Source organism: Cyphomyrmex costatus, unplaced genomic scaffold (assembly GCF_001594065.2).
Source record: "Cyphomyrmex costatus isolate MS0001 unplaced genomic scaffold, Ccosl1.0 C2398201, whole genome shotgun sequence".
In the NCBI taxonomy this organism is placed as follows: Eukaryota; Metazoa; Arthropoda; class Insecta; order Hymenoptera; family Formicidae; genus Cyphomyrmex; species Cyphomyrmex costatus.
Window position 1 is genome coordinate 1 of NW_017274948.1, and position 12170 is coordinate 12170.

General features: G+C 31.0%; 5 protein-coding genes across 6 annotated transcripts; 3 read left to right on the forward strand and 2 right to left on the reverse strand.

Moving 5' to 3' along the window:
- Positions 1-5: 5 nt before the first annotated feature.
- Positions 6-1491, forward strand: LOC108783059 (S-adenosylmethionine mitochondrial carrier protein homolog; the record flags this gene model as incomplete). Its single annotated transcript, XM_018551511.1, has 5 exons — positions 6-111; positions 221-330; positions 799-1039; positions 1120-1258; positions 1334-1491. Coding segments are annotated over 5 exons (705 nt in total), but the record flags the coding sequence as incomplete, so codon positions are not given.
- A 692-nt stretch (positions 1492-2183) lies between these two features.
- On the reverse strand, positions 2184-4904 carry LOC108771281 (ras-related protein Rab-24). Of its 2 annotated transcripts, none has more exons than XM_018551544.1 (4): positions 4613-4904; positions 3707-3795; positions 2681-2961; positions 2184-2602 (listed from the first exon to the last, which is right to left on the reverse strand). In XM_018551544.1, the coding sequence occupies exons 1-4, from the start codon at positions 4724-4726 to the stop codon at positions 2484-2486; spliced, it is 603 nt and encodes a 200-aa protein (XP_018407046.1). In that variant the 5' UTR covers positions 4727-4904; the 3' UTR covers positions 2184-2483. The 2 variants fall into 2 exon arrangements, with proteins under 2 accessions (XP_018407046.1, XP_018407055.1); XM_018551553.1 differs by having other exon boundaries at positions 2493-2602; positions 2685-2961.
- A 561-nt stretch (positions 4905-5465) lies between these two features.
- Positions 5466-7482, reverse strand: Pglym78 (phosphoglyceromutase 78). Its single transcript, XM_018551534.1, has 3 exons — positions 7270-7482; positions 5927-6424; positions 5466-5855 (listed from the first exon to the last, which is right to left on the reverse strand). Exons 1-3 carry the CDS (start codon positions 7367-7369, stop codon positions 5689-5691), a joined length of 765 nt encoding a protein of 254 aa, XP_018407036.1. The 5' UTR covers positions 7370-7482; the 3' UTR covers positions 5466-5688.
- Positions 7483-8127: 645 nt separating this feature from the next.
- Positions 8128-9170, forward strand: LOC108771251 (THAP domain-containing protein 4). The gene is made up of 3 exons (XM_018551522.1): positions 8128-8350; positions 8619-8855; positions 8949-9170. The coding sequence occupies exons 1-3, from the start codon at positions 8198-8200 to the stop codon at positions 9168-9170; spliced, it is 612 nt and encodes a 203-aa protein (XP_018407024.1). The 5' UTR covers positions 8128-8197.
- Positions 9171-10305: 1135 nt separating this feature from the next.
- LOC108771303 (uncharacterized) lies at positions 10306-11915 on the forward strand. Its single transcript, XM_018551566.1, has 3 exons — positions 10306-10339; positions 10408-10684; positions 10906-11915. The coding sequence occupies exons 1-3, from the start codon at positions 10320-10322 to the stop codon at positions 11857-11859; spliced, it is 1251 nt and encodes a 416-aa protein (XP_018407068.1). The 5' UTR covers positions 10306-10319; the 3' UTR covers positions 11860-11915.
- The last annotated feature ends 255 nt before the right edge of the window (positions 11916-12170 follow it).

The following is a 12170-nucleotide window of genomic DNA, read 5'->3' on the forward strand; positions in this document are numbered from 1 at the left end:
TGGACACCCTGAAAACACGCTTGCAAAGTCAACATGGGTTTTTTCAATCCGGCGGTTTCAAACACATATATAAAGGCATAAAACCTGTGGTACTAGGTTCGGCTCCATCAGGTATAATTTAACACTAATATAAAACACAGTTACACCAGATTTATGTAAAATATATGATTACACCAAAAAAGCATTTTTTTTCTCTAATATTAATGAAAATATGTTACAGCTGCTATATTTTTTATCACTTACGAAGGAATAAAACAATATTCGCAACCGTATGTACCAAATCAGTATCACTCCGTCATTCACATGATCGCAGCATCATCTTCTGAAGTAGTAAGTAATTGCTAATTGTATATGTATTTAATAATGGCTTTCCATTTAGTGATACAAATCGATATAAATTTTATCTTTAATATTTAGTAACGAAGATAGAACTTGTGTCAATTTATGTTATCAAATAGAAAGCATCTAATGTTTTATAGGTCTGTTTGTCATTATTTTGAATATTGTGAAAGATTGTATCTTATATTAGATGATATCCCCCCCCCTCCGTTAGATTAATTCAAGATAAATATCTTTTAAAAATGTTAAAAACTTCTCGGATTATTTTGATGAAATTTTATGCATGTTAATCCGTTTTAGATTTATGGTCATATGAAGTTTTCATCTTAAATTAATGTAAGGAGAGTCATACCTTAAAATATTTTATCATAATTAAAGATCATCCTATATAAATTATATTTTATAAACATTGTTCAATATCAAAAATATAATAAAATTTGCTTGAACTCACGTGTGCAGACTGCCTGTTTGGTTCGGGTACCAGTTGAAGTAATTAAACAAAGAAAACAAGCTCTTTTGTCCGATACGCATCGACTAAGATTAAGAACATTGTATCGCGGTTATGGAAGCACCGTTCTTCGGGATCTGCCGTTTGGCGTGATTCAAATGCCATTATGGGAGTATTTCAAGATTTATTGGACTCGACAAATACAACGGGAGTGCACACCCCTGGAAGGTGCCGCTTGTGGATCTGCGTCAGGTAATAAATCTCATACTTAGTGAAATAATTTTAGAACAATAAAAGAATCTTAAAGAGATGTTATTTTTTCTATTTTTCAGTTGCTATATCAGCTGCCATAACGACGCCTTTAGATGTTGCGAAGACCAGAATTATGTTGTCCAGCACATCAGCAGAAAAAGAGGAAGTTAAAATATCGACAATGTTAAAAGAGGTTTATAGAGATCACGGCTTTAAGGGGTGAGGATTGTGTAAAATATATATTTTTAAATCGAAAAATCTGTTCTCCTGATGTTGTAAGAATAATGTTTTTAGGTTGTTTGCTGGTTTCCTCCCAAGAGTAACTGGCTTTACTATTGGAGGGTTCATATTTTTTGGTGTTTATGAACAAGCTAGAGAATTTTTTATATCCTACTTTTCTTAGTCGCCGTTAAATGAACAAATTATAAAAACTAAATTATGAATACATATTAGTAAATGAGTTTTTTTATTCATAATCAGTAATGTCCTACTGGGATTAACTCCAAAAGGTAATAGTAAATTAATAAATTTAATTGAATTAAAAAAATTTTTTTAATTTATTCACATAATTAATATTTTACTATAACAAAATTTAAAAAAAAATCGCTTATCTATTTTCAGCCTGTCAAAGAATTTCGAAATAAAACAGTTTTTCAAGTTTCTATATTATAATATTAAGTACAAAGTTCTTGAAATTTAACATAAAAATTTAAAAAAAAAAAACTGCATTTTAGAAACATAATTCTATCACTAAATCTTATCAATTGCGATTCACAATCATATGAATGTAATTATAAACAAATGTCATTTTACCAAAAATATGAAAAAAAAAGTTTAATAATCAAAAATTACATATTTAAGAAAATTCTTCACGCTTATTGCGTAATTTTTCAATTATACAAAATCGTACGTATACATTCCATACATTTTTTAAAAATTTGCTATTTGCTAAAATATCTAATCCATTTTTGCGAAGCTGCATTGTGCTACGCTAACAACATTGCGTGTATAAAATTCTGAGCTTTTACTAATTATTGAACAAAAAATATCACATTGGTCGTTAACAATACATTAGAATCTATTTCATTATATTTACTATAATATCGGAAATAAACAATATTAAATCTTATATCTTATAGGACCGTGAGAATTAAAACCAATGAAAAACCAATGAAAAACAGGCGATAACGGTCAAGTTGAATCTTGAGTGCTTCTATATAATTGCGTGTGAATTTATGTATAATACTACGTATTTAGAATTTTAATTGCGCGCTTTTTTTCAGACTTGTAACGCAAGTATATAAATTTATACACAATTATATTGAAGCACCCAAGATCCAGTTTTATCGTTACGGCCTGTTTCTCATCAGCTTTTCATTGGAGATAAATTATCTAGTGTATAAAAAAGCATAAAAGAATACAATGAGTATAAATACTGATTATGTTAGGTCGCACAACAATACCTTTCCCCTGTTTTTTTGCTTAGAACAATTGCTTCTTCTACCTTTTGCAAATTTTCTGGATTAGATACAAAATCTTGTATAATTTCATCGAATAATTCGACTGCAAAGAACAGATATAATAAATATACATTTTGTAAATAAAATAAAACAACGTTTATTAAATGTAATGCTTTCTTACCTACATTCTCTCCTGTTTTACTAGATGTTACGAAAAGTTTGGTCTGTGTACCACTTGCGTATCTCTCTACCATATTTTGTATATCTGGATCGTCTGACGCGAAACCTTCATCGCACAAATCCTTTTTGGTGGCGCAAAGATATACTTTACAATTCTCTTCAATGCTTCTAAGTTCTCTCACCCAGTGCTTCGCTCTTTGGAACGTATTCGATTTTGTAATATCATAACACACTATGGCAGCCTTGGCACCACGATAATATGTTCTAGTCATTGCGTCGTACCTAGTAATTAATGATAACAGCATAAGTTATTGTTGGTAATATATTATAATGAATTCGGTCACTTTTGCATTACATTAGAGTAATATATACTAAAAACTGCTATGTTTGAAATTAGCAAAGTTAAATATAAAAGGATATAAATATTTCCAATGATTACAGTTAAAAAAATAATATTGTCAAGTTATTTATATAGTTATACATGTATTATTTTATTGTTAAAGTTAATTATATTATACCATTTTAGATACTTTATATTATAAAACAGCTTTTAATGTGCATTAATTTAATATAGTGCTTCTAACTGAATTTATGATTAAGTGTAGTATATTTGGTGCTTTCCAGAGAGACAAATACAGTTAATACAATGGTCGATATTCATAGTCAGTTCTTATTGTATATTCAAGATTGTCTTAAGTTCAGTCTTGAGGTGTTAAGAATCAATCAAAAGGCTACATTGGCATCTTAAGACAATCTTGAAATAAAAACCGACTATGAATACCAGCCAATGAATCATTACGTCTTTATTTACCGATGTTAAATAAAGATGAAGTGATCGTAATGTTACTAGAGCCGTTTTTCTTTTAAAAGATACAGTCGATATAAATGTTGTTTTATTTTTGTTATTCATTAAATATTAAGAAGTATTACATTTATGTCGACTGTGTTTCCTAAAAGAAAAATACCAATTTTAATAGTATTCAAAATCTCAAGTTGGAGACACGATGTAGCTATTTTATATACTTACTTCTCACTGCCTGCAGTATCCCATATTCCCATAATAAGTGTCACATCGTTCACTTGTACTCGCTTCGCTGCAAACACAGTGCCTATTGTCTGCGGCATAATTTCAACTGGATTAATTGGTATGACGCCCTCCCTTCCATTTAGACGATTTTCAGTGTAAACTTTAACACAATGTTATTTTATAATTTTCTTTCCATAATGTCGCGGACTAAGAGAAACAAGATGTACCATATTAGTGCTCGCTAATTGAACTAAAGGCTCATTCTTTTTAGCTGCAATTCTTTTATAAAATATCTATTACCAATTTGTTTCTTGTTCTTCCTTTAATTCTTGTATAAGTACTAGTGAAAAGTACCTTGACTATAAACTTTTGTTGCAATTATTTTTAAAATCTTAATCATACAATTTTCTTTTTCAAAGCTTGCATTTGTGTGACTTGGACTTGAAACGAAATATTATAGATATAAATTATGATATTCTTCTGATGCACATTGATAAAATAGCATTGATAAAATTTAGACGCCCACAAATGTGTATTTCTTTCACACTAAGTCTATTTGCATTGCTTGCATTTTTTGCAATCAGTATCTTTGTTGTCTTTTTCTACAAAAATGCTCAAATATATAATTATATCATTTTAGGTAAAAAAGGTTTTGGGAATTTCAACAGGAATAAATATTATAGCCATCGTTATATTTAACTAAATACAGGAAATTTAAACTGCCAAGTTCACACAGCTAAAAGGAATAGTCCTGTCGGGGAAGATTTTAAAGAATTCTAAAGGGGAGGAAACTACGTTTTTTTTCTTTTGTTTCTCAACAATCGTCTTTATTGAATCGTCTTTTTATTTATGTAGTACACGAGAAAGTATTAACGTACACACGCATATAATCGAGTAAATACTTACATTCTGATAAGGCCGATTGCCGTTAAACGAATCGTGTACATATCTTTCCATGAGACTTGTCTTTCCCACCATCGCATTACCCAGTAATACGACTTTTAAATCTACGCGACTCATTTTTTATTTAAATCGATTGCTCTTCTTTCCTAAGAGAGCTTTGTTCTCAGAGTATCATGTAATTATTATTATTATATGTAATGTACATGTATACGTATACGAGGTTATGGCATAAAAAGCCACTCTACATCGACGTCTCAAAACACACTGAATCACTCTGAACTGAATGACTGAACGAACAGCACTGAATGATACTGACGATACTGTCATGGCGGAACAAGATTGCGCATGGATACATAATTGCATTCCATTGTATCTGGCATCCTTGTTCATCAAATGTTAAAGAATGAAATGATATATCACGCGTATTATCTTCTTTAATGATTGTATAATCAGTATGAATCGATATTTTTTTTTATATATACATTGATATTATTTACAACTTAATTTTATATGTATTTCATTATTATACTGTAAGGGATAAACTAAGTTCCTGTCGTCAGACTGTAGCTTTGCTTGCTAATACGAACAACTACGGGGCCTCGGTTCAAGTCCAAGCACCAGTGGAGCGCCTGATAGTTTGTACTGGGTCCAACTGTTACAATACTTACCTCTTCATCCATTTTAATATTATGATTATATATTATCATAACGCGATCACTTAACAAAGTCGTTTATCGTTGAAAAATCCAACTAAAAATCACGTTGACAGTGATTGTCAGTATATCGCTGAAAAATAAGCGATGAGCGACGCATGAAAAGAGATACCTTTAGAAGGAATTTAATATATTTTCAGACATTCCATGATATATTATATTTTTTTTAGTTCACATAAGAGAAATACTTGTTAATTCAAGCATAGAATTCCATCGCTTCCTCCGCCTCTCTTGAACTACGTTCTTTCTCGTAATGTAACGAAACTAGAGGTTTATAAATATTTTTTTAAACTGATATACGAGTATAACAGATTTTTGCTTCCTAAACATCGACACACATTAGATATTTTTCATTATTATTATTATTTATTTGGCCTTTCCTTGTGCGGCAACCGCGGCCATCGCAGCCTTAACTGTCTCTTCATCACCCAAGAACTTCATTGAAACGACAGGCTTGAAATTTTCATCCAATTCATACACAAACGGGATACCGGTCGGCAGATTTAGTCCCATAATTTGTTCATTGCTCATTTCTAAAAAAAATGATACATATTTCATAAATTGTTACAATTACAAAATAAATAAAATGAAGAAGCAGTCTTACGATCCAAGTGTTTCACTATGCCACGTAAACTGTTTCCATGGGCAGCTATAATGATCCTCTTGCCCTCTTTCAACTGTGGAATAATTGTGTCGTTCCAGTAAGGTAACGTCCTCTCAATGGTCAATTTGAGGGACTCAAACTTCGGGAATTCGTCCGGCTTTGGCCCATCAGCATAACGTGGATCTTTCACTATTGTGTCATAATATTTGTGATCAGATTCCATTGGTGGTGGTGGTACATCAAATGATCTCCGCCAGATCTGCACCTGTTCCTCTCCATATTTGGCAGCAGTTTCTGCTTTGTTCATGCCAGTAAGACCGCCATAATGTCGTTCATTCAAACGCCATGTCTTGTTAACAGGTAGATCCTCCTGACCGATTTCCTTCAGGATCGATTTGAGTGTCTCTTGTGCTCTTGTGAGTACCGATGTATGAGCCACATCAAATGTATAGCTTGCATCCTTGAGAGCCTTTCCTGCAGATACAGCTTCGTTCTTGCCTGCAAAAAGATTTCTGATATATAAACAATTGTTAATTTAATTTTTATAGGCCTTCTACAATAAGCCATAAGTCATAAATTATAAGTCCAATCACATGGTCTGTTTCTATTCCCACACTAGATTGCACTAGAACTCTTTTTTTCACTTTCAACAAATATCAAACATATGCCTGTTTCACTTTAAAAGTATACACTAGTTCAGTCACAGAAAATAGACGTATAATCGTCAATTTTTTGTTTCTTACTTCTGATTTATGGCTTATTGTAGAAAGCCTATTAATCTTTTGTAGTCTTAAGTAAAATTGGACATAATATGCTTTGAAATAATCTAACGTATAGCTCTTCAAATATTTAAATCAGTAACAATGCAATCAGCAAACTACATTCTTGGCTTCTCTATAAATTCTTTCAATTAATAAAAATGTTTATTTTATGTTAAACTCATCGATTAGATGAAATTGATGTAAAATACTTGATCTTCGCTCGTTTATAAAAAATAATTTAAATATTACAAAAAGGCTTAATTTTTAATCCAATGTTATTCTAATCATTCAAAATTCCAAATGTTACAATTTTTATTAAGTTTTAATCAACAAATAAAGGAAATCTAAAAATACAGTATTTAACAAGCAATAAAAGATAGTCACTATATGTTTTCCGGGATAGCTTCTAGCTATCTTCAGATATTCGAAATCAAGTTTTAATGTGAATTAATGATATACGATTGCAGTATGTCAATAATGTAATTCAAAAGAGACTCGAAAGATTTGCGTGGGATCGCGCGACCTTTCGCCCTTGAAAACGGCTAATTGGACGGATACATTATGCCGGTCATATTTACGCACCCTTGTCCGACAGATCGGCGTCATACCACCCGCAGAAAAGGTTCAACTTATTCCACTCGCTCTCGCCGTGACGAACCATAACGATCCTGTATTTCGACATCTTTTCTGTGAGATCACAAAGCTTAGACAATTTGCGATTTGCGAGAGGAACGCACGGGGAACACAATTCGATACCTTCGTATTCGCTCAGCTGTGCTCAGCTGTTCAGTTCAAGTCCCTTCCTCCCATTTTTCGCGGTTATTTGAGGAGTAGGGGTAAAGGCTGGTATTCATATTTCATATTTCAAAACATACGATATAGATATTTTGTATCATAATAGCATGTAGTTTAAAATTGAAAATGTTACAATCGTATACCACATCTTATTCAATCAGGCCTGTTTTTTTTCTTTATTCCAGCATTCTCTGGACTTTAATTTTTTGCACCGTATGGTTTTTCTTTTTGAGATTTTTTAGGGATATAAAAAATTTAGAAAAATTTCTGGGTGACTTCTGGAGAAAAAAATACAAAAGGAGAGCTCAAATGATAGCTAAAATATTGAGAAAATCGCATTAAAGAGAATAACTTTCGAACAGATTCAGCAACGATTTCAGAGTGCAGAGAGTACTAAATTTAAAGTACATACATTCCAAAACGTCCTCTCCGAGGAAAATTTTATATAGTACACGTAACATATACTATATAAGTATACAGAGTAACATCTTTGAACAATTTCTTCCGAGAGGCCGTTTTGGAACGTAACCCTAGATATAATAATAAATATAATGATTCAATGTCATATTATAAAATATTATTATGCCTCATAAATTGATGTGATAATTGAAAATATTGTGAATATTTGTATATTCCTAATCTGTAACCTATAACGTATATGATTTTATAACGCATTTATAAGTAAACAATTATAAGTGATATCTTGGAAATAATAATGCCAGGCTGTTGTGTGCCAAATTGTACAAATTCAGCAGCTAAAGGATTTCTTATGAAACATTTCCCAAGAAATCCGGAAAGAAGGATTCAATGGACTATAAATATTCCACGAGCAAATTGGACACCTACAGATTCTAGCTGTATTTGTGAGGTACAGTATTTATCTTTGTACGTACTTAACAGCCAACTTCTTCTAGATACCAATATTCTTCGTTAAATGTTATATTTACTCAGATTATTTGAAATTTATAGATTAAACTTATCTTGAGATTCTTGCAGTCAATGTAATATTAAACTACATAGTATCTGGAGATATTCTTAACTATTCTTCTAAATATCAGCTTATATATGCTATGAATATAAATGAATATTAATTAAATGAATATTATTTTTTATGAATATTATTCTTTATATTTAAGGTTCATTTTTCATCAGAAATGTGGGAAAAACCACGATGTGATGGTAAAAGAATCTTGAAATATCATGCAGTACCAACTATTTTTAAGTCATGTTTTAAAACAGTTGTTGCATCCAGACAAAATACTGAATCAATACAATCAGCGCAAACTGTTAAGATGGATAAGAACTCAAATCTCACCAGTAATAACATTATCGTTCAACATCAAGAAGAACCTATCAAATCTTTGATAGTTCCAGTTAGTGGAAATCAACCAAATCGATCTTCATCTAATCATGATAATAAAATAGATTGGAAGAAAAAATATGAAGAACTCAATGATTTATTTAAGAAACATGAAAAGATGTATGATGTTCTAAGAAAATATATTGAGTTGAATAATATACTTACGAAAAGACTGAATATAGAACAACAAAATCAGTGTAAGCAAGGTGTAAACACAAATTTGTCTTCATTTACCAAAGTATTCATTAATAATCAAACAGAGGCATTGACAAAGGAATCAAGACCTGATTCAAAGTATTCAAAAAAAACATTTAAAAAAGCAATTTGACTGAGAATTGCTTATGGAACGAATAGACATAATTGAATGTTTCTTTTTTTTTCAAATTTAAACAGACATCTGCATAATGTATAAAGCATGAGAAAGTCAATTAATCAGAGTTTTTTATTTCAAAGGAAAGGAAGAAAATGCATGTTGTATTAGATATCAAAGACCTTAATGATTTTGATTATTTCTTACTTTGATTGTAGGTATTATGCAATATGTAAAAATCCGTGTGTTCCTAGCTTAATCCTACGACTTTATGTAGTTTCTAAATAAAATCAAATATTTATATATTACGCTTTATACATTACGTTTTTCCCACTCCCTTTGTTTTTAATACTACATATTTTAGTAAGTGTAGCTTACGGAATAAAGTGTACTCACAAAGTACATTTAGCTATAGATTTATGTTTGCCGCGTCAAATAAAATACGGTTGCGCCATTGGTTCCACCAGAGAGACTCTGGTTCCACTATATTCCTACTACAAACGTCGCCAGGTCGCCACCGATGGCACCGATCAATCCCGTCGCGGCTTCAATTCGTATATGTCGCACTCTAAATATACTTACGTTTATGGTTCTCACCTACTTTTCAACTTTGATGTTTGTATTTGATTGGTTTCCAATTTTCTATTTCTATTGATAGTATTGGATAGTACAGAGCAGTACAGAGTGGTATGGAGTTCCATGCTCGTCGAAAACAGGTGTTCAAAATTTTCGAACTGCCGACGATGCAATGTACAGTGACATTAATTTCTGTTCGAGCACAATTGGTATAAATAAACTCATTTATTCGGAAACAGTGAATTCTCTTTCTATTTCTACTCCTTCGAGATAGTCCAAGGAGGATCGTGTCATCATGCGTAGCGTATGTAGAACAGATATCGTCTAAAAGAATGTGGATAATCGCAGACAGATCTATGAGACTGCAAAGTGTAATTGCGGTACATGCTTTATTTGCGAAAAGGTGACCGTCTATTATACTGACTTATTTTGCTCGACTTAATATGCATTAGAATCATGGAGATAATGAATACAGAAAACACCGGTGAGTTGCACACGTCTAGAAAGTACCATGACAGTCTTTTGTCAATCTCGTGCAACTGGCAGATCAGCAATAATAAGCAATTTGTTGATGCTGTTACCATTACAGCGATGCAATACTCATCTTCGAGGTGAGTGACTTAATTACAACAGTTTTGAAGTTAACAACGTTATATTAAAATAATATAAACGTTCGCAGAATAAACTGCGAAGACGTAGCTTCTGTGGATACTTGTATTGCTTTACAACCAATAGGTTCTAATACAGAACCATGTATGCTGAATATTAAAGTGTCAAACTATCAGAGGATAGCACGCGTCGCTATTATTTCTGAAGGTAATGTCCTAGAAATCTTCAAACAACTTGGAGAATATGAAACAACGATACATGCAGAGTTCATAGATGAGTATGAGGATAATATAGTTTTTCTTGGTGAAACTATGATACATCCTCCTACTACAGAAGTTAGTGTTAAGGTAAGCTGTCATTTATATGGATGCTTTGATGTCACATTCAGTATAATAAAGTTTAAATCAAGTACAAGTAAATGCTTATAAATTAATATTAAGTAAATGTGTATATATAATTTTTTATTAAATAAACATTGAAAAACAAAATGTTTTAATCCACATTCAATTATTTTCAGTAAGTATAAATGTCGTAATTAAATATTTAATAATGTTTACTTTTATTCTAGTTTATTAGAACAAAAAATAAAGGTCCTCTTATGTGGATTTATGGTATAAGACTGTTTTTGACAGACTCTACAAAAGAGGCAAAATCGAGTGCCTTTAATTATGATATCATCCAGACTTTTCTCAGTAATGCTAGCAATGGTAAAATGAGTCAAGAATCTGAGATGGCAAAGAGGATATTTGACGACAAACAAGAAAGTATGAGAAAATATAGAGAAAAACTTTTGGAAACATTTGCATCAGGCTCAAAATATGATGAGTATATAAATAAAATTGGAAGAAGCGATAATAAAAAAAGATTGTCAAATTGTGGAGATAATTATGAGCAATTAAATGCTACTGAATGTAAAAATATAATTGAAAGAAGAAATAGTAAAACAGAATATTCAAACTGTGAAGAGAATTATGAAAGATCGAATGCAGATGTCAATAACGATAATAAGACAGAATCTATAAAAGAGACAAAATCTGGTATCGTCAATGATAAAGATTTTATCCAGACATTTCTTAGTAATACATTTCTCGGTAAAATGAGTCAACCTGATTTGACAAGAATGTTTGAATTTTATGATAACCACGATAATAATGAAATTCTGAATAACGAGCAGTTTAATCAAAAAATGTTGGAAACTCTTCCTTCAGATTCGGAATATTTCGAATGGAAAAATAAAATTGCAAAAAAAGATACTGGCAAAGAACGTCGAAATTGCGAGGCCAATCATGAACAATTGGACTCCTTTAAATGTAAAAACAAAAATGTAAGAAGAAATAGCGACAAAGATTGTACAAGCCAAGAAGATAAGAAATCTGAAACAGACATTAGAATATATATCGATAATAAATTTCATGATATGGAAAAAAGATTGATGGAGAGAATAGACGAAATGGAAGCTAGTACCAATCGGAAACTGAATGCTATTTTGGAAAGACTTGAATCAAGGGTGAATGTACAGTAAATGTATATTTTAGTTATTAATTTTTTTAAGAGTAATATATTCTTTATTAGAGTATAGGAGTGTGGATCTGTATGATAGCATTCTATATAATTTATTTCTGAATATTTTGAGAATAAATATAATTTGAATTAAAACACGTTCAAAATCGATGATTTTTTTATATTTGATAAAAAAAAGTAAGTTATCAGATATGATTGTAAGTAGTGAATAATTTGTTGAATATATTTTTTTGTTTTTATATTAATCAAAAAATCTAACTCATTTTAACAAAATATTATATAAAGTGCCCTTTATTATTTTTATGTAATCTT